This window comes from Eretmochelys imbricata, chromosome 11 (genome assembly GCF_965152235.1).
Source record: "Eretmochelys imbricata isolate rEreImb1 chromosome 11, rEreImb1.hap1, whole genome shotgun sequence".
Classification (NCBI taxonomy): Eukaryota; Metazoa; Chordata; order Testudines; family Cheloniidae; genus Eretmochelys; species Eretmochelys imbricata.
Genome location: NC_135582.1, coordinates 34,447,330 through 34,470,222, shown reverse-complemented (window position 1 = coordinate 34,470,222; position 22,893 = coordinate 34,447,330). Strand labels below are relative to the sequence as shown.

General features: G+C 37.9%; 1 protein-coding gene across 5 annotated transcripts in view; it reads left to right on the top strand.

Moving 5' to 3' along the window:
• The window catches only part of FAP (fibroblast activation protein alpha), a 56,472-nt gene that overhangs the window by 15,799 nt on the left and 17,780 nt on the right, over positions 1 to 22,893 (top strand). For all 5 annotated transcript variants that reach the window (XR_013347548.1, XR_013347547.1, XR_013347549.1 and 2 more), the window contains exons 8-19: positions 1,007 to 1,127; positions 4,767 to 4,921; positions 6,068 to 6,171; positions 6,509 to 6,644; positions 13,161 to 13,205; positions 14,800 to 14,904; positions 14,988 to 15,058; positions 15,852 to 15,905; positions 17,029 to 17,153; positions 19,811 to 19,858; positions 21,961 to 22,059; positions 22,716 to 22,785. Coding sequence is in view for 2 of the 5 variants with exons in the window: in XM_077830438.1 (XP_077686564.1) it covers positions 1,007 to 1,127; positions 4,767 to 4,921; positions 6,068 to 6,171; positions 6,509 to 6,644; positions 13,161 to 13,205; positions 14,800 to 14,904; positions 14,988 to 15,058; positions 15,852 to 15,905; positions 17,029 to 17,153; positions 19,811 to 19,858; positions 21,961 to 22,059; positions 22,716 to 22,785 (1,133 nt within the window). In the remaining 3 variants the exon portion in view is untranslated. The remainder of the gene's footprint in view (positions 1 to 1,006; positions 1,128 to 4,766; positions 4,922 to 6,067; positions 6,172 to 6,508; positions 6,645 to 13,160; positions 13,206 to 14,799; positions 14,905 to 14,987; positions 15,059 to 15,851; positions 15,906 to 17,028; positions 17,154 to 19,810; positions 19,859 to 21,960; positions 22,060 to 22,715; positions 22,786 to 22,893) is intronic.

The window sequence follows — 22,893 nt, the reverse complement described above, 5'->3', positions numbered from 1 at the left end:
AATCTGACAATGGAAGAAGAGAGGTCAAACAGGCTACATGCTCCACCTGAGAATTTTGAGTGCTGGTCATTTAAAATGCAGTGCAATTGACATTTTACTTTTATGTTATTAAATCAAATATTTGTAGTATCAAGAGACACAATTTTCTAAGAAATTCCTCTCATTTTGGTTTGATGCAGCCGTCCTGGCACACCCTAAACTCCCATTGAGTTTACTAAGAGTTTGAGATGAACAAGGGCTATGGGATCAGGCTCCTTTTTTTGTAACAGAAATGGACAAATGGGTTCAGCTAAAATAAGAACCTTTGTTCAAATCTCAAACTGAATATGAACTGAGCCTGTTCTGAATTTCCAGTAAAGTTTGATCCCCTTTTAAAATTTATATTATAGACTCATGTTTTGTGCTGTACTTGCTGATCCCAGCTAGGATCAGAAATAGAAATGTCTGAAATCTCACAAGAAAGCCTGTTCACCTGAGATTTCTAGCTCAGTTGAAAGATACAAGAGTTTCAGAAAGTTTGAATGAGTTTCAAAGAGGACTGCAAGCTTTTCCAAACCTAACTGTATCTTGGAATCCTTTGAAGCTCATTTATGACGAATATTTCAGGAGTTTTTTTTCATTCAATGTACTTTCCAGTACAGCTAATGGGAGTTAGATACCTGCATCAACAGTTTAAATATAGCAGTTTTTTCATATTGAGAAAAATTCAGTGGAGTTACTGTGGATTTACACTGCTGTAACTGAGAGCAGAATTTGGCCTTCAAATTGTAATTTACTTCCATTAGATCAAATCCAAACCTAGTCCCATGGGAGGTACTAGGTTCTTGGGAAAATTTGCAAAGGCTTCAATTGTAATTTTACTTGACTAAGGATATCCGGATTTGGCCTATCTATTTTACTTTATTATCATTTCTAATGTATACACAATAGCATTGACTGTACAAAATTTGGTCAGACCTTTTTCTATAATTGTACATATTCCTAACAAATAAATTCTCATCTTTAGGCATATGTGTATCAGAATAATATCTATTTGAAACAATATCCTGAAGATCCAGCTATTAAAATAACTAGTAATGGAAAAGAGAATGTAATATTTAATGGAATTCCTGACTGGGTCTATGAAGGTAAGTTAATATTGAAAACTGCATTAAACAAGGCAGGGTTTGGTCAGAACTTAGATGGGAGAACGCCAAGCAACATCTAAGTGCAGCAAGAAACGGTGTTGGTGATTTAGTATTTTGCAATCTTCTCTCTAAGTCACTAGTGAGCCTGTTTACGCATATGATGTTCCAATCACCTTAGTAATTATGCACTGTCCATGAGCCACCCAGTGAGGGTCCCAGTTTCCAATGAGATGAGAAATCAAGGGCCTGTGATCATCCAAGATACCATGTCACATTTCATAATGTGATTTCATAAGAGTAGAGATGTTAGCCGCAGTGGCCTGACAAAATTTCAGCTCAGGAAACTACAGTCTCTGCCGTTAAATTTTGCCTATAGCTTCAGTTAGATACGTAACTTCTCACTTCCCCCCCCTAAAATCTCTGGTGTTGTGCAAGTTGGTGCTGCATTTAGAGCCCAGAGTTTGCTACATTTCAGTTGGGAGTTTCTGCCAGATTAAGACATCTGTAATTTTCACTGCGGATCCACAGCAGACTTTCTTCCTTAGATGCCTTCCAGCAGGAGCTGTGCCAGCAGAAGCCACCTGAGACCATGGGCTGAATTTAGCCCTTTGTAAATATTCATTTCATCCACTGTTGTCTGACGTGATCCCGTAGTGCCCTTTTGGGGTGGCAATGTTCAGTTGGGTGCAACTATCCAGTCCTTATTAGTGCAAGGAAGCTGGGGCCTTATTTTTGTGGCTCCATGCCAAGCCTTTTATTCCTCATTTTCACAATTCCTCCTCCTCCTCACACAAAAAATTATCCCTACTAGATAGGCTCATCTTCCCTTCCTTAGAACCATCCTTCCTTAGAACCCGATGCCCTTTGGAGCACTGGTTCCTGTTTGAACCGACCAGGAGGCTAGTACAGCAGAGTATGTGCAAAAGTTTTCCATTGAAAAACAACACCACTACTTCATGTCTTGTGGTGACTTCAAACCAAGATCAAGATTCAGACTCAGTCCAGCAAGAAGTAGCTTGATTTGCTACCACAAAGCCATTGGGTTGGCCTATTAATAAATATATTTGCCTGCGCTAATCTTTTGTAAACCAGTACCTCTCTTGAGCCTGGAGCACTTACATGGACCCAAAGATCGGTGGACTTGTTTTGAGATTATCTTTCAGCTTCTTGTTTCACGACATGCCAGCAATGTTCTGATGTCTCACCATATCAGCACAACCTGCCCTGTGTTGTTCCTTATATGCAAACAAGTACAAGCGAAAGATGTGTTTCACTTCTTGTAACTAGAGAAGTGCAAAAGTAAGGTTGAACAGAAGAGCGCACTGTTATTGAAAAATCCTATCAATATATAGGAGGGAGTTTTAGAAGGCTGGGAAGGTGCATTGTTTTTTGGGTCCCAGCAGTTTGTAAGAGATCCTACATTTTGGGAAATGATAACTAATAATTGCCTACTTTTTATTCTGTTGCAATAGAGCAAGGGGGCACCTAAAATTAAAGAGTAGTACATTTAGAATCCATGAAAGGGCATGTATTTTTACACATCATATAATCAATCTATGGAGTTCACTGCTCCAGTAGGTCATGGAAATGCATACTATAGCTTTATTTTGTAAAGGAGTGGGGAAAACGTTATGGCATTTAATATCTGTAGTTGTACAAGTGGTGATAATGATACTAGTAACCAGACGTATTACTTCAGGACATAAATCATTTACCTGTCCAGATCAAGAAGGAATATCCTATCTTCCTCCCCCCTCAACCTCATGCATTGCATTGCACAAAAGTCCAGGCTCATTATTAGTTTCTGCCTTCTTCTGGCTAATCCCAGTACCTGACCAGATAAACCAGTGGTCTGGTGCAGAATGAAAATCCTTTTTTGGTGTTTAGGAACAGAATGAATCCACTTTTAAAAATCAACGATACACCAATTTGTTAAGGTATTTTTCTGACAGGAAACATGAGCTTTTAATGTACTGCGCATAATTTATTTTTCCACAGAGCAGTGTTTTGAATAAAGGGAGGATATTTTCCAATCAGTTTCCACCTGATTCCCATGCTCACTACCCCTTCCTTCTCTCCTGATCATACCCAGAATTCTTTGCTCCTTCAGAAATGGTGACTGCCTTTATGCTGCTTCCAACGGTTGGGACAGCCTCATAATTACTATTCACTAGGTCCCATCCTTCATTTTCTTCAAAGTCCACTTCTAAAAGAAGTTCATGAAGCATTCCAGCTATAATGAACATTATTGTGCACTGGATGATGTTAACCCTTCTTTATGTAGATACAGATCTGAACCATAGCACTGGATCCGAATACCCTGACTATTGGGAGTTTAAACGTTGTGGCTTGGGCACATTTTTATAATGTATAAACAAAATTCTGGATCAAAACTCACTTAAATTTGGGGGGAAATTGGATCTGGATCTGAACTTTGCAGATGAGACTCATGTCTCTTTTATACTTATTTAATGGCAATGAAACTCAGGGAGAGTTTTGACTTCAATGTGAGCAGGATTAGGCTTCAATCCAGCAAGACACTTAACCATATACATAACTTTAATCATATGAATATCTGACTTAAATGGGTCTCTTTGCATTGTAACCTTTTGTAACTTTTATGTTGAAATGTTCCCAATGAATATTAAGTTGTTAAAGATAAGGGTGCAATAAAACATAATTTAGTTTTCAGGTTCGCACCTCCAGGTTGGTTACAAAAAATGTATTTAGTAGACAACCACTAAATAACAGTTTAAATGATAAAAACGAAATGTTATTAAAAATGATTAGTTACGCAAACTGGCATGCAAATTATCACTTGAACACTACTACAATTATACTTATATGCAATAGTGTATTAATGAGTGATCATCAGTCCAGTGAAAACAGAGTGGAGTACAGCCTTGTCATCCTGGAACCTAGCGGTACCGTTTGATGTTAATTGGAGCTCTGCCAGTAGTAACAAAACTACTCTTATAATACTAATTAACATTAAACCTACCCATTACCCCCTTCACATTTCTGCCAGCTTCTTATTGGTTCTTTACATTACACATGATTTAAATTAACATCTGCACCAATGTCTTTCCCCTACTATCAATATAGATAGCATTTTAATAAAACATTCACAATTCTTAAAAACACTCAGTAAAGTCTGTGCTAAAACCAGTTATATCTGAAACATAGCCACTATATAGCCTTGGGTCATTTCCTTTCTAACTTCAATTTTCCCATTTTATTATCTCCAACTTACCTCTACCTTTTCTCACTCTAGTCATCTCAATTTTCCCTACTCCTCTATGCTTAGGCTAACTTAAACCAAAATCAAATTTCTACTTAACATAGACTACAGCATGAATAAAGTTATTAATCATAGAATATCAGGGTTCTCAGGAGGTCATCTAGTCCAACCCCCTGCTCAAAGCAGGACCAATCCCCAATTTTTGCCCCAAATCCCTAAATGGCCCCCTCAAGGATTTAATGTTCTTAAATGCTTTGCAGAGTCAAGATCTTTCTTATGTAGCACAGTTCTCTTGTTAAGGAGTGATGAGTACACTGATGACAAGATATAAGTTTAGGTTATATTGCTTTGTTAGGTCATAAATGATGAGCTGTAAGTAACATGTACATTTTTTTTAGAGGAAATGCTTGCTGTGAAATATGCTCTGTGGTGGTCTCCAAATGGAAAGTTTATAGCATATGTAGAATTTAATGATACTGACATACCAGTTATTGAATATTCATATTATGGTGAGGACCAATATCCTAGCAAAATAACTATTCCATATCCAAAGGTATGTTGCTTATTTTAAACGGGTGCTATTTCATTCCCCTTGGTTTGTAAATGAGTTGTGATGGCTTTTAAATAGAGACACCAAAAATGTGCATGAAAAATGTTTGTAGTGCTGTGGAGCAGGGTTTAATCTTGCTCTATTTTAGAATTAACTGAAGAAAGTAAACTTGAGCCCCAACCCTGCAAAGACATAAACATGTGTAGAACTTTACACACATGGGAGTAGTCCCAATGAAATAAATGGAACTACTCATGGAAGTACAGTTAAGCATGTGCATAAAGGTTAGGAGGATCTGGGCCTTACTTTGCTTTCCTACCTGATGTACCTATTGTGTTGCTTAACAATATCTTTATCATAACATATTGTATTTTTAAAAAAAGCGTACATTACACTGAGAAATAAGAGGGTGTGAGATCATAGAATATCAGGGTTGGAAGGGACCTCAGGAGGTCATCTTGTCCAAGCCCCTGCTCAAAGCAGGACCAATCCCCAATTTTTGCCCTATATCGCTAAAAGGCCCCCTCAAGGATTGAACTCACAACCCTGGGTTTAGCAGGCCAAAGCTCAAACCACTGAGCTATCCCTCCCCCCCAAGATCTCAAATTTATTTAAATCCTTTAGGGACTGATCCAAAGCCCACTGACTTCAGGTCAGTCAGGTCCTCACTGACTTAAATGGGCTTTGATTCAGGTCTTATAGCTGTAGTTCAAAAAAAAGGGCCAAGTTATTTGTTCTGTACTGGAGATCTCCTATGACCCTAATTGGAGTCTTCTCCCCAAAACTGGGGCAGTATATATTCCAGAGATCTACACTGTACACAGGAGAGAAGAACTTCCACCTAATTTCATGTTTTCTTCCCCCAAGCTATCTGGCTGGACATTGAATTAGATATTTTTTTTCTTCTTGATGCATGAACTAATGCTAAGTGGAATAACAAACTGCCACAGTGAGTTACTCCAGATTTACACTAGTGTATGTAAGATCAAAATTTTCCCCATTATGTTCAATAATATCAATATTTCAAAATACTTTAAATTCTTTAAAAAACTTATTGCTTTGTTGCAAGAAAAAATGTTAATTTTTTTAAATGGTAGCTAATCCTCCAGAGCTTGATTTGAATAACCTGGTAATACATTTCCTTTGAAGGCTGGGGCTAAAAATCCTACCGTTAGAGTGTTTATTGTAGACACTACTAACCCTGAAGGTTTAGGTCCTAAGGAAGTACCTGTTCCTGCAGTGATAGCATCAAGGTAGTGTGCTCTCAAATTCATCTTCTTTTCCTTTTCTTTCTGTTTATTGTTAAATGATGGAACCTCTTATTTTCTTTTCTGGAGGTTCTGTTATGTATGCTACAGCTTCATATTTATGGATTTGGAGCTAATCTGAAGTTTTAGATACTGCCTTTACTGGTTCATTCTTTATGCAGTTCACAATCCTTGCTCACATAAGGCTCACATAAGGCCAGCACATTGACGTCAATGGGAGTTTTTCCATTGTCTTTAATAGAGCAAGACTGGGGCCATAATGGATGCAATAGCAATAGCCCATTTATATACTGTAATAACCAGCTTTCATTCTTGTTTTTAGTGATCACTATTTCACTTGGCTCACTTGGGTAACAGATAATCGAATCGGCGTGCAATGGCTAAAGCGAATCCAGAATTTTTCTGTCTTAGCTGTATGTGACTTCCAAGAAAACTCCAATTCCTGGTACTGTCCAGAGGTACTGCACATTGAAATATATGCTTAACATTGCTGTGAAACCAAATTTACAGTTGAAGTTACCGAACTTTGAATATAGATTCATCGATTTCTGAGGCCATAAGGATCCATTAGATCATCTAGCCCAGTGCTCTCAACCTTTCCAGACTATTGTACCCCTTTCAGGAGTCTGATTTGTCTTGCATATCCCCAAATTTCACCTCACTTAAAAACTAATAGCTTACAAAATCAGACATAAAGATACAAAAGTGTGTCAGCACACTATTACTGAAAAAATTGCTTACTTTCTCATTTTTACCATAAAATTATAAAATAAATCGATTGGAATATCAATATTGTACTAACATTTCAGTGTATAGTGTATATAGAGGAGTATAAACAAGTCGCTGTCTGTATGAAATTTTAGTTTGTACTGACTTTGCTAGTGCTTTTTATGTAGCTTGTTGTAAGGCAAATATCTAGATGAGTTGATGTACCCCCTGGAAGATCTCTGCGTAACCCCAGGGGTATACGTACCCTAGTTGAGAACCACTGCGTACCTCCAGGGGTATCTGTACCCCTGGTCAAGAACCACTGATCTAACCTGACCTCCTGTATAACACGGGCCATAGAGCTTCCCCCAGTTACCCCTGTATTGAGCCCTATAATGTGTGATTGACTAAAGCAATCCGGAAAGGTATTCATCATGTTCTGAAAACATCAAGAGATGAAGAATCCTCCACTTTCCTTGCATGGTGATAGCCGTGTTGGTCTGTATCAGCAAAAAAAATAAGGAGGACTTGTGGCACCTTAGAGACTAACAAATTTATTTGAGCATAAGCTTTCATGGGCTAAAACCCGATGAAGTGGGTTTTATCCCACAAAAGCTTATGCCCAAATAAATTTGTTAGTCTCTAAGGTGCCACAAGTACTCCTCATTTTTTTTCACTTTCCTTGGTTGTTTGTTCCATTAGTTCAGTGGTTTTCAACCTGTGGTCTGCAGATCCCTGGGGGTCCACAGACTATGTCTAAGATTTCCAAAGGGGATCACACCTTCATTTGAAATTTTTTAGGGTTTCACAAATGAAAAAAGGTTGAAAACCACTACGTTAGTTAATCATCCTCACTGTTAAACTAAATACAGTAACTCCTCACTTAAAGTCGTCCCGGTTAACATTATTTCATTGTTACGTCACTGATCAAATAGAGAACATGCTCGTTTAAAGTTGCGCAATGCTCCCTTATAACGTTGTTTGGCAGCCATCTGCTTTGTCCACTGCTTGCAGGAAGAGCAGCCCGGTGGAGCTAGCTGGTGGGGGCTTGGAACCAGGGTGGACTGGCAGCCCCGCTATCAGCTCCCTTAAGTCCTAAGTTCCCTGTGCGACAGCTGCCCAGCAGGCTACCAATTGCAGGCAGTTCACTGTCCCTCCCTCCACTGCCATGTGCTGCTCCTGCCCTCTGCCTTGGAGCTGTTCCCGGGAGCCTCTGCTTGCTGTGCGGGGGGGGTGGGAAGAGGGGTGCTAATGTCCGGGTGTCCCCCTCCCTGCTCCTGCCCCTCCCCGCTCCTTTACCCCATCTCCACAGAGCGGGGGGGGGGACACAACACGGCTCAGGAGGGAGGGAACTTGCTGGCAGCAGGTGCTGTCTCAACTTGCTGATCTACTTAAAAAGGCAGTGTACTTAGAGTGGGGTCAGCGTACTTTAAAGGGGTAATGCGAGTCTCTCTCTCACACACACACACGGTGTGTGTGAGTGTCTCTCTCTCTCACATGCATGCACACACACACATACACACACAGTGTGTGTCTCTGTCTCTCTCTGCCATGCTGTCTCCCCTCCCTCCATTCGTGCTGCCTTGTAGAGTGTGAGGCTACATGTGTTAACCCTTGAGTGCTCAGCCAAGTGCTAGTTCATCATTTAGCAGTAAGACATTCCCTGGGAAATATCCCACCCTCTTCCACCCTCTGACTCCACCACCTCAACCAAGCTTCACAATCATCATTGCTGTGTACAGTATTACATTGTTTGTTTAAAACTTTTTTTTCTTTTTTTCTCTCTCTCTCTCTCAACTCTAAATAAAAAATATAGTCTTTTGTCTGGCGAAAAACATTTCCCTGGAACCTACCCCCCCCCCATGTATATTAATTCTTATGGGGAAATTGGATTCGCTTAACATTGTTTCGCTTAAAGTAGCATTTTTCAGGAATATAACTACCATGTTAAGCGAGGAGTTACTGTAAGTAATAACCTAGAACTAATGGTGAATTATTTCATGATACCGTGACTCCTCTGCAAAGTAAATACATAAATAAAATCTAGTTACAAAAGCAAAAATCCAAATTGTCAGTACTTTTTTTCAATGAGTTTAAATAAAAACACAAAACAGATGTCCACTGACTTCAAAACTATTGAGTTTAATTCTCCTCTATTTCTGAGCCAGGAGATCTCCTCACAGGGAGGAGCCTAATTGTGAAAAAATGCATCCAATTTATGTGCTTTGGAAGTTTACATTAAGGCTGTGTTGGAATAGTTCAAAACTCTGTACATTAAGAGTGAGAGGAAGATGTTGACCACAGCTGTCTCATCTCTGCACATTTCACTGATAAATTTCATACAGATGCCCCAAAAAATGGTTAATACAAGTACAGTAATTTCAGTGTGGCAGTCTCATTCATGCTCCTGTAGTCAAAAGTCTCTCATAATGGGCATAAACCTTGCTTCTAGAGGTTATGTTAAACCATCCATAAATATTCACTTCAGGCTGAAGCTTAGGGTACATAGAATCAAGCAACCAATTTTATAAAGATAGAAGTTTGTCTGTTTTGTAAAATTATTTTTGTTATTTTATATACTGCAAATATAAAGGACATGACATTTCAATTTACTCAAATGAACTTTACAAATTATATGTACAGCAGATATTGTTGAGACTTTAAAGGAAGTTAAGTTTCAATCCTGCAAAAGCTTATGCATGCAAGTAACTTTTCACACATGAACAGTTGCACTGGGGCAATTCAGACACAGTAATGTAAAGTTACTCAAATGCAATTTGCAGATCAGGGTCCTATAAGTCAGTGGTACTTGACCAGGGGTACCTGAACCCCTGGGGGTATGTAGAGGTTTTCCAGGGGGTACATCAACTCATCTAGATATTTGCCTAGTTTTACAATAGCCTACATAAAAAGAATTAGTGAAGTCAGTATAAACTAAAATTTCATACAGACAATGACTTGTTTATACTGCTCTATACACTAAAATGTAAGTACAATAGTTATATTCCAATTGATTTATTTTATAATTGTATGGTAAAAATGAGATAGTAAGCAATTTTTCAGTAATTGTGTGCTGTGACATTTTTGTATTTTTATGTCTCCTTTTATAAGATTTTAACTGAGGTGTAACTTGGGCGTATGCAAGACAAATCAGACTCTAGAAAGGGGTACAGTAGTCTGGAAAGGTTGAGAGCCACTGCTATAAGCAATTTTACATTTCGAAAAAAGGCCATTTTCATTATATAACAGATTCAATTCAGATTTTCCTTAAAATTGAATCTGTGTCCCATCAGTAAGATATATGTGTTTTGAGGATTAAAGATTATATAGACAATCAAAAGGTTTTATAAACATCAAGGGATTAAAGGGTCTAACAGCAAGATGCTGATCATTCTGGCCTTGATCCAGTAAAGCACATAAGCACATGTGCTTAACTTTAAGCATGTAAATGACTTCAATAGGACTAATTCCATGTTAAAATTAAGCATGTGCTTAAGTGCTTTGCTGGATTGGGGCCAAAGTGATCAGCATCTTGCAGGATTGTGTTCATAATCCTTGTTTAATTGCGTTGATGCTTCCCTAATACTTTGTTTATACAGTGACACAGTGCTTTTATCATATTAAAGTTTGCACAAATGGCCATTTGAAGGCGTGCGAACAGATGGGAGTGCTGCATTAGCTCTATTTGTCCTGAAGAAGTGCATCTCTGTGCATTTCCACTGGCAAAAACAGTTCCATCTTTGCTTTGTTTTCAGATTAAACCAAGAAGATAAAGTACAATAAATGTGCTGTGCTTTATGCATTCGAAAATAATATATTTTACAAGTAATTGCTAAAGCCCTGATCCAGCAAACACTCAAGCACGTGTTTATCTTTTATTTATGTGAATAGTCCCATAGAAGCCAATTTGATTTGAATGGAACTACTTGTGTAAAGAGAAAAGGAGTACTTGTGCTAGAAAACTAGTACCTTAGAGACTAACAAATTTAAAGTTGTGTGTGTAAGCGTTTGCAGGATTGAGGCCTATGAAAACATGGTGATGTGAGTGGGAGGATTGCAAATACTTAAGTATTTGAGTAACTTTACACATAAGAGTCGTCCCATAGAAATCCACGGGATTACTTGTGGGAGAAAAGTCACACACATGCTTAAGTATTTGTGGGATCAAGGTCTTAATTAAAACAGAGGCAAATAAATCAGGAATGCAGAGGTAGAGCTTTACTTGCATCCTTAAGTCTTTGGAGGTTTGTCCCTTAAAAAAGGCTGCTTATTTCATAAATGAAATTGTTTTGGACATTTTCTATTTGGCATTGAATTAAAGTTGTTCTTCAAAATGCATAGATGTAAATATGCCTGAACTTTTTAGCACAAGCACTTGAGTAACTTTACTCACATGAGTAGTCCCATGGAAATTACTCATATGCTTAAGCAGTTGCTGATCAGGCCCTAAGTTGTGAACTGACTGTAAGATGCTAGTGGGCAGAATTGCGCAAAGTTAAAATTTAATGTTATTTTACTTGTAAACTTATTAACTTGAAAAATCTTACCCTTTCTGTTTGCATTTTTCTATTAATAAGAAACAAAGCCAAGCAGCTGAGTTAATTATTCAACAGAATGCTGTTCAAGGATTCCATCTTGCAAGGTGTTGAGTGCTGAGGTGCTGAATGCGCTCAACTTCCACTAAAGTCAGTGGGAGTTAAGGGTGCATAGCATCTTGCAGGATTGACAAGAGGAGGAAAAGGCACAATTCTGAATGTTAATGAGACGCTACATTAAGAATAAGAAATGCAAAATGTTTTCTTCTGAGAGCTAATTTTGGTGTGCACATTTCACAGGGCTCCAGACTGTGAAGAAATGTTCCATTAAATGAACAGTTTAAATAAAAACCTAATTTATAAAATTTAAAAACTTATAAATCTATTGCATGCAGAATTGTTAGCATTAACCAGTAAATAATTTAGTTTCATCTAACAATCAGGATATTACAGTCTGCAATGAGAAAGTCATTTGAAACTATTGGAAATGCATTAGAAACTTTCTAAGTCAAACACAAATCAAAGCCTTAAAATGTAAAAGGATCATTAGAGCTGGTAAAAGAACTGATTTGAATACATTCTAAGTCTGTACAAGCCATTTTTTAAAGGTCAACAATAAAAATATTATAAGGGCCTAAATCCTGAAAATCCTTAGCGGTATGAGGAGTTCCAGATGCCCAGATTAAAGTGACCGGTGATTTTCAGTGTCTAAATTCTACATGTTAATCCTTAATTCTACTTCTTGTGTACCCAATTGAAACACCTTAGAGCGGTATGATTTTTAGAGAGGTTGAGCACCTGTTCTGTCAAAATCCAGTCACATTATGGTATCTCAGTCCCAAACATTGAGGTGCCCCAAATCACTACTCACTTTTGAAAAATTCAGCCGTTGATTCTATAAATATGAATTATGTTAAAAGAGGAGTATATTTTAATTGACTTTAGTGGGACTATTCACACGAGTTAGAGTCCCCAGAATCTCTCTGCAGAGTACTGAAGAGTTTTCTTTCCAGACTGCTGAGAGTTCGAATGCCATGGAGAAAGTGGATCAGATTCTGATCTCAGTTATGTTGCTGTGAAGCTAGAGTTACTCCACTGAATTAAATGGAATAACTCTGGATTTACAAAGGTGTAAATAAACGAATCCAGAATATGATCCTATGCGTTTAGCCTCTGCCAGAGGAGAAAAGGAGAAAGAATTCCCCATTGCTCATCAGTGCCCCATTGTGTTTGGGTATAAAAGGCTCTTACAACTGTGTGATCTGTGCTACAGTATATAAAGTCTATGGGACAAGTTCAGGTGTAAATTTGAAAATGAACTTAAAATACAGGCTCCATTCCTCAGCTGATGTAAATCAGCATCACTCCATTGAAGTCAGTGGAACTATGCCGAATTACCATAGTTGGGATATAACCCACATTTTTAACATTAATAGTCCTGAAAGGATTGATTTTTTAATGAAAAATTAACTGCGATAAAACAGCCATTAATTCTAGTTTTTATTGATATGTTATGGAAGATTGTTAATATAGTCCTGATACCTTTGTCAGATATCCTTCTAGGTTTCCTGGAACTTATTTCAGGAGTGATTTGAATTTAGCCCTAAAATCCTTCTACAGTGTCATTTTGCAGTTGCATATTTATTTGAAGAACTTTCCTCTCTGTGAATAAATTGTGCTCTTCTCTTTCCTACACATCCTAAAGGTTTTGCCCTTCATTTTGTTTTTCAGAATCGGCAGCATATAGAAGAGAGTCAGACAGGATGGGCTGGTGGAGTAGGGTTTTTGTTGTTTTTTACTGTGATTTAATGAAAAGCTACAGTCATTTACTTATCTTCACAATAATGTTGGAAATATGAATAAGCTGGTATCATACTGTGTCATGCAATATATATACAGTACTACACCTGATGCATTTTAAGGCTGGGATTTTCAATGTGCCTAAGGGAGGTAGGTGCCCACCTCCCATTGACTTTGCAAATCTCAGTCTTAATGACTATGGGCTATACTGAAGTTATAGAAATCACATCCACATAAGTGAGAAGGAATTAAGTGCACAGTACCAGGAGTGGCTGCGAGAGCATTCTGCTGGCAGAGGACGTAGATAAAGAAAGTTCCTCTGGCATCACTGGGCAGCTCCTATTCCTCCAGACATGTCTATAATAAATACATTTCTGAAATGTAAACAGTGTTTTCAGAGCACAGTTTTAATGCGAAGTGCTGCTCTTCTTCACCGAGGGAGAAGCCTTTGAAGCCAGAGACCAGTAACCTGTGGGTAGCTGATACTTGCTTTCAACTGCCAATATAAATATGTATGTCCAATAGCTCTCACAACATTCAGATATCTATCTATCTCCTACATATATGTCTATTACTCCTCAAGCATGACAAGATCAATTACCAAGATTCAATCAAGCAGTGTCTGGGTCTTCTTACAGTGGTCTTAATTGAAAACTTCAATTTTCAGTGTACACAGTCCTATTATTTGAAATAAATACTATGCATCTACAGGGATAAAACACTTTATTTGATCCCCTTTTCCTTATTTTCACTTTTGGATTAATGATGATGGATTGCTATAAAAACTAATAGAAACTGCACAAAATAATTTTGCTTTATTCTCTATGGGGGATTTCATGGTTTGGATGATTAATAATGGAATACAGAACAATTTAGCTCTGGGTCACAAGTTCAAATACAGCTCAGGTCTGCAGTGTTGGAAAGTCATAAGACCTAATGAGTGTCTGATGGCATATGTGAAATGGGTTGATGGCTTCAGACCATCTTCTGTGGGACCATTTTCTCTTATTTAAAAAATAAAAATCACAGTTGGCACTAACTGGCTCCCTTGTTGACTGTCTCAACAAAGACCAACGTTTGAGCAGGAATAGAGATTGAACTATCTTTATTCCCCAACAGGACTGAAGCATATTGGTGGGGCAGAGTGGAGAAGCTTGGACAGCCTCAGCCCTGTGCTGTACCTGCTTTGTGTACAAACAGAAAACTTTAGTCACCAGGATTTTTAGTCCCTGCACCTTTCACAAATACAAATTTTATTCAAAAACTTTTATTTTTAAAAATCACCAACTCTGACTATAATTAAAAAAATAAATTAAAAAATTGATCAAACCAAACACACACACACACATACACAAAATAATCCCACCTGCATGAAACAGAAAGCGTGTGTACATGTTGGCAGGCATTGTGACCAGTTACCAGTTAAGAAGTTTGACAGAATGTACACTGTGACAAAAGGGAAGACCAGTTAAAGCACTCTCTAGTTGCTTTAATGTACATATTGTAAACTGTGTATATTATAAACTGCTCAAAAAGCCTGGTTGTTTTTGTTTATGTTCCTTTGTTTCAGTTCTTCGTTTCAACACCATATTTTACTTCAGACACCACTTCATACTACAAAATTTTTAGTGACAAGGCTGGTTATAAACATATTCATTACATCAATGGCTCAGTGGTATGTCAAACAAAGAATTATCCTCAGTAAATTCCTATATTGTAGGTTCCTGAAATAACCTTGCTATATATGTTGTTTTATAGGAAAATGCAATACCAATTACAAATGGACAATGGGAGGCGATATACATTTTCAAAGTAACGGATGATGCAATGTAAGTATTCTACAGAGCAGAGCCTGTTGTTTATGTGCTATTTGCTGTCCATAAGAATGTACTACAAATTATACTGATTTTTGCAGGGTTCCATTAGTCTCATTGGACCATGATATTCAAAGGGGCAGGTGCCTGGGACCTGTGTGCAGTTTTACTAGAATTACCACAGCTGTGTACACAAATCAGGTATTTGGGCATGCGCATGGCTATAGTTAGCTATGGTGGAAATACCCAGTCTGTGGCCACTGCTGTAGTACATTTTGTGTACAAATATGCACATTTTTGCACACATGGGCTTCTGAAAGACCTTTTGAAAATCAAAATCCACCATCTTTTTCTAATAATTTTTAGGCCTCTATTTAGCAAAGAACTAAAGCATCTTCTTAACTTGAAGCATGTGAGTAAACTCATCACCATTCAGCAGGACTTCAGTTCTTAGGGCTGAGCAAATGCTCTGCTGAATCTGAGTCAGACTCAACAGTTGTGCTTAGTCCTCTGTTGTACAGATGGGTCTATACATTACTGCTAGTTGATCAGCTAACACCTGGGAAGTAGGATGAAGCATCGTTCACTTGCCATCTTCTCAGGATTTGAACAAAGGTTTCGAGGGATGAGAAGCTAGGGTACTTCACCCACTGATCCATCTTGATACCCCGCCCCAAAAAAAATCAAAATCCAAATTCAAGTTTAGTTAATATAACTTTTCAAGCAGGCTTCTGATTTAGGATGCCCAATCCTAATTCACAGCTTATGATTTCATGGACTACTTAATAACAAGCAAATTAATTTATAGATTCTATTCGAGCAATGAATTTGAAGGCTATCCAGGGAGAAGGAATATATACAAGTAAGTTCATATCAAATGTTTATTAATATTGATTAAATTAATATCAGATGGATCTAGGTTTATATCATATAAAAGAGAATTCTACACGGTCAGAAACAGTTTCAAAATTTTAAGAGTAAATATCAAGAAGTTCTTACCTAAAATTTGAATTGGGCTGTTGCACTGCATATGCAGGTATCTTGTAATGAATAGACAATATGTATTACCATATTTAAAGTGATCATGCATTTTGGAGGGGCACACAACATTGGGATACATTTTCAAAATGTGACTCCCATTTGTGTATATATCACTTCCAGGTACATTTTGATACTATCATGTGTATATGTATGCGTAAATCACCTGAACACATATGTGATACTGCTAAAAATGCATATGCAAGTGTTTTTAAATGCAATTTGTACACACAAACAAATGGAAGAGGAAGCAGGGTCTAGTGGATAGGCACTGGACTTGGACTCAGGAGACCAGCTTCAATTCCTTGCTTAGCCACAGACTTCCTGTCTGACCTTGGGAAAGTCTATCCCACCTATCCCAGTGGTGGGAAACCTGTGGCCCACAGGCCGCACATGGCCCGTCAGGGTAATCAGCTGGCAGACCGCGAGACAGTTTGTTTGCACTGAGCATCCGCAGGCGCGGCTGCCCGCAGCTCCCAGTGGCCGCGGTTCGCCGTTCCCGGCCAATGGGAGCTGCGACCACTGACCTATCCTGTGTTTCCCATCTGTAAAAGGAAGATAGTACTTCCCTACCTCTGAGATGCTGTGAAAGTTAAATCCATTAATAATAAACATGAGGCACTCAGATTCTATGGTGATGAGGGCCATATAAGTACCTGAATATCTAAATAGACAGGCCACATTGAAGACTTCGAAAATACAATCCCAGAAATACTAAGCATACATCTGAAAATTGGCACTGGGGAGGGGGGAGAGGAATATTGTCTGAATCATACAACTATTGTTTAAAAATATTGAAAAACTGTAAACCATTGATTAGAAAGTGAAATTTAAATGTGACTTGACTTTACAATATAGATGTTTTGGAGCAGGTGGGGCAGCATTATGTGGAAAATGTACTTCAAAGCAATATTATATTGTATTATTTTGTTTTCATTTCCTCCTAGAATTAGCATTGGAAGCAATCCTCTAAGGAAACAATGCATTACTTGTAATCTAAGGAAAGAAAGGTGCCAGTATTATACAGCGAGATTCAGTGAAAATGCTAAGTATTATGCCCTAGTCTGTTATGGTATGTATAGTAGGTGACCAAACAAATTCTAAATTGTATTTTCAAGGGAATATGAGATAGATAATGATATTTATTCCAGGCAATATTCATTCAGTTGACAGAAGAAGTTTTAAACTGAAAAATGTTCGTTGCCAAAAACTGCAAGAAAAATGTTCTCAGTTGCTGAAAACCAAAATATTTTTGATTTTGGCGATTTCAGTTTTTTGACAAAAACCTAAAAAAAATTGACTAAAACAAATCTGTGAAAATATTTCACAGGAAAAAAAACATTTCCTGACCAACTTCAGCCAAAATCACACTCTACCCAGTGACTAGTAAGGCAGGATCCAGGAACCCCTTTCTGTTTCATTATTTGAGTTCCAGCTAATCTGTACCTTGATTCTAACATAGAAGGCCAAATCCAGCTGTGACATAAGCAGATGCAACTCCCACTGAAGTCAGTAGGACTTGAGCCTGCTTAAACTAGAGCTGAATTTGACCCCAAAAGTGCTGACAGTTTTCTAAGCGATGTAGTTTTTTACATATAAATATACAAATATAAACTTTCTGAAAATAAATGCAGCAAGACACAGAGATAAATATGAAACCTTTGAAATTGCTCTCAAGGCAGAAGTGGGTCAAATCTTGGTCCTATTGAAATCAATAGAGATTTTGCCATGACCTCAGTGGGCCAGGTTTTCACCCATTATCAGGGCACTGTAAATAATGGACAGTATATAATATAAAAATTCAAAGGCAAAAAACTATACATTTCATCCTCCACAATCCTGTATGTAGTGTAGCATCTTTTGTTACCATCTTTCAGAATTTGAACTGAATGTTCAGCTGTACAAATAATAAAAACCCCAGCTACCAGAGCAAATGTAACAGAATGATAACACCTCTCAATCATCCTTGCCAAGAATATTTGATATTGTCATCACCACATGAAATCCACTCACCTTAGCAAATGTAATGTGACGTGTTCTCAGAAGCCCATTTCACATTGTTAATTTTGAGTTCACCTTATGTAACGGCACCTTAGCTATTAGCTGGATGGGACTTAGTCTACAGGAAAGAAATGCTCTTTGCGGGGTTTAAAAGTTACCTTCCTCCCTCGAGCTTTGTTGTTTGGTAATGGCCAAGAACCCATTTCCTAAGCAGTGCTTTTGACATAATGTGTGTGGCAGTGACTCCTGTGTTACGCAGTAGGAACCCCAGAATTATGCAACATTGCCTTCCCCCTCATGTCTGTATTCCTCACAGCTCCCAGCCCAGTACAGTACAATTAATAGAGAAACCTTTGTAGTTTTATATTTTGCTGCTAAATTGAATTTAAATTTCCCACAATTTTTCATTGTGCCACAGATTTTTCTATTAAAAATACCTCACAGCATTGTAGATGATATCAAGATATGCTGGAGATGTAGACAGATTGGTGGGGGACATTGGGGCTTATGGTACCAAGACTGGGCGGGAAGCTAGTCTGATTAACAATCAGTCATTAATTCATTATGTTGCTCATGGAGCATAGAGTGCACGCTTCAGATCACCCATTTCCACAGAACCCAGTCTTCTGTCATTGTTGCGGCCTGCTCTATATTAAGACCGAGGCAGGTGAGGTTGGAAGCCATGACATCCCTCCAGCATGTATGAGGCTGCCCATGAGGTCTTCTCCATCCAACTTTTGTTGGATCAAATGCATAAAACTGGTGGGCTGCTATGGACTGTGGCATACAGAGCTGATGCCCAAGCCACCTGAGCTGGCATTGAGTCACTTGGGAAGACACTGGAGGCTGGTTGGTACGAAGCTTGACATCCTCGTTTGTATCACGAGTATCTTGGCTCCATTGTTAGGGAAAGAAGCTTGAATCCACAAAGCTACGGGTGTTATGCTCTTTGAAAGCTTCTGTGGTATCATTGCCATGCATCAACTTGGACTACGATGCATATCTATCAAGCAGTAGTGGCTTCTGTCTTTTTGCACGGATCTGAAACCTGGGTCGCTACTGAGATGCAAATGCGCCAGCTGGACACTTTTGACATGAAACAGCAACGACATATTGGGCATATGGTGACTTCCTCACATTTGGTTAACAATTATGACAATTTAATTGACATTCTTAGGCTTCTGAGTTGACATATTATTGAGATGGCTTGGGATAGTTCACACCTTTTCTTAGAGCATTGTTTCAGACTGTCTGCAGACTCAGGCAGAGAGCACTATATGGAAGTTCAGTTCATTTTTTGAAAATATTCTGTGCAACCATAAGATGTATTTATTTTTAAATGAAAGTTCGGATTCTGAAGCATAATTATGCAGCAATTTTCAAAAAGAGGGCAACTATACAGTCATTTGATGTGACTGTATAATTACACTATGCCTGGGCCTTGGTAACAGCTATTATTACACTTGTTAGTAAGACATTTTCAAAGAGAGTGTTTACTGTTTTGTGGTGTAGGTGCAGGGGGATGGACTAGAAGACCTCTTGAGGTCCCTTCCAGCCCTACATTTCTATGATTCTATAAAAAGGAAGTTATACGCAAACATCCAGTCAAGAAAATTCAAGTGATCTGACAGATCTTATCATTGATATTTTAATAGTAACTCTACTCTTCAAACCAAGTTATGTTTCAAAGAATATGAATCTTTTTTTCTCTTTTAATTCTCATTACAGGTCCGGGCATTCCTATTTCCATTCTTTTTGACAGCAGCAATGATAGAGGTACTGCAAATATTCTGCATATTTCTGTGCGTAGATTTATCCTGAATAGTTACTAAATAAATCCCATAAGTCACTATTTAGACTTGCACTAAAGATGCTTTTAAGTGTCTTTGAGGGACAGATTCAATACCCAGATTCTTTATTACATTGTGAAATTTGGATGTACTGTATTTTTGTTGTTGAATCCAGCCCTGAATTTTACATTGCTACAAACAGTGGGTATGCTGAGCATTAGTAACTCCCCATGAGCCAAATCCTGAGATCAATACACAGTTTCTACTCAACCCTTACTGATGCACACTGCCATTGACCTTAGGGTGACCAGATGTCCCAATTTTATAGGAACAGTCCTGATTTTTGGGTCTTTTTCTTATATAGGCTCCTATTACGCCCCTGCCCCCAGCCCGTCCCAATTTTTCACATTTGCTGTCTGGTCACCCTAATTGACATTTTTCCTGAGCAAGGGTTGACTAGAAATTTTGCGAGGAATCCAAAAGAAATGTTTGGAGCTGGAAAAGGTTCCATTCCCATCATGTGTGCTTTTGTTCTCTAGCTATATTCTTCCAACTCCTCCTTCTGCAAAATCTATGCATGAATTGCCACTTTTATCTGCACATTAAGGGTCCATTCTAATTTCCCCAGCAACGAGCACAGTCTGTATGAAACGGTGCCCAAAGTGTTGAATTATCAGTATGGCACTCTGGCATCTCCTTGTGCCTAGGAAACAAATGTTTAATTTAACGGACTTTTACCTTTGCCTTCACTGTGCCTTGCTCAGCCATGCTGCTTCACTGCAGAAAGAACCCATTCAAGCTGCCTTCTTTTGTCTTTGTAAGGGTAATTATGTAGCCTCTTGTTTTAGTCATCTTTGTGCCACTGGCTAATTGCTTTCTTGTTAGGTGACCGTGACAGTGTTTGTCTTGGACTAGGCTGCAATTGCATAAGAGGGGCAGCGAGTCCATTTTCACTGTGGTTGGCAGGTATTAATTCAAATGGGAGTTGTGCAGCTAAATTCACATACACCAGACTGGAAGGTTACCTTGGACTGTCTAAAGCAACGGGAAAACTTCAAAAGATTTGGAGCTCCAGTTTGGTTTGGTTCCAACATCAGGATGGTTTTTCAGCCTTTATCCAAGCTATCCAAAATTCCTGGATCTGCAAAACTGGCCTGGACATTTCACAATAACTGACTTTCTTGAAAGAAGTCTGGTATTTCCTGTTCCTGGTCAGCCTGTATTCTTCTGGTATTACTGCAGTCACAGAACCAGGAAGTGTTTTTCAAAAATGTAAAATTAAGACAAAAAGTTTAACAGAAGTTGTTTAAAAAATCACGTAAGGTTCTGTTTCAGTTTGAGGGTGAAGATTCAGGTCACAGACCCTCATTAGGTACAACATTCTATGCCCATCCCTAGTCATAGGAAAGAATTTTGATACACAAAGTAGCTTTCAGTGGACTCCTAATGTGTCAATACTACAATCTGTGCTGGATATTAATTATATAGAAAATATAACTTTTTAAATTTACATGTCAATGTTCGGTGCTTGATCATCTTGTAAAGTTTTTCAGTAAATAAACATGGTTATACTGAGATTTGATTAGAAATTAGTCTGCAAGTTACAATTCAATGAAGTTACAGCAGAGGACAAGATTAAAGAATTAATTCAGACGCAGAGAAGCACATTGTATCTTGCTAATATGAGGCAGGTTAGATAGGAGTGTGCAGTAATCCATTATTCAGAACAATGGATGTAACTAGAGTCAACATTTGGAGAAGCATTTTGCAGACTGGAGTATATTCTCCAGTTCTCCTATTCCTAAAAGGTAGGAAGTCTGAGGTGTGAGTGGACAAGAAGAGAAGAAATAATAGTCACACAAGATCAATTACTTTGTATCCCATACAGAATATGTCAATGTTTCAGTTTATATGTAAATACAACTTCAAGTGTTTGATTTTCCAATGTATGACCTCATTACCGTATTTGTAAGAATTTTCCATAGATTTCTTTTCCAGTTGAGCCACAAACAAAACAAGGGAGTCTCAATTAACAGAGAGGAGTTGAAAAGCAAATTGATTGCTAATATGGAAACTTCTTTTACCTAGAGATTAAAGTCTTGGAAGACAATTTGGAATTAGAGTCTGCGATGGAAAACATCAAAATGCCTAAGATAGACATTAATAAACTTGAAGTGGATGGAATTAGTAAGAATTACTATTACACTATTTACTTTTTCTATAATTTTTACACTTATTCTATTGTAGGAAGCATGCTCCAGCAGTTATTAGAACAAGGGATTTGGAATTAGGCTTCCTGGATTGTATTTCTGGTTCTGCCATGGATTCACTATTTGACTTTGAGAAACTCAATATCACTATGCCTCAGTTTGCCTGTCAGTGAAACATATACTATACATCCCTACCACACAGAGATGATGCTGTTATGAGACTTCATTCATTAATATATGTAAATTAATTAATTTACAAATATTTAATTGTAAATTAATTTTTCTCTCACATGAGAAATTGGTATAGAATGTTTCCTATACTCATATAGCTCACTAGTGAGATAGTATTTGTCATTTTTTCCTAGATACCTGCAGAAATTAGGCCCTAATATTATTGTATGACGCTTAATTAAAAAAACAAAACAAACCCAAAAAGCCCCAACACTTTATTTCTTCAAGATTGTTTTTAAACAGTTAAATAGGAAAAATGACTTAAATCAATTTGTGACTCACAATTCATGAATCCTGTGTCTCATTGCTTACTCATTTCCATATGCTACTCCAATAAATAATGGTTCATACATAGAAGAATCATCTCAAACATTGATATATTTGTAATATATCTTTTTTTAGCTTTGTGGTACAAGATGCTTCTACCTCCGCAGTTTGATAGATCCAAGAAGTATCCTCTGCTTATTCAGGTGTATGTAAGATTTTCTTTTCTTTTTCCACATAATCCGCTTTATCAGAAGGGGTATTAGTTCTGACATGTCACGTTTAGTGCAGGATAAGTGCATTAGTGTATATAACA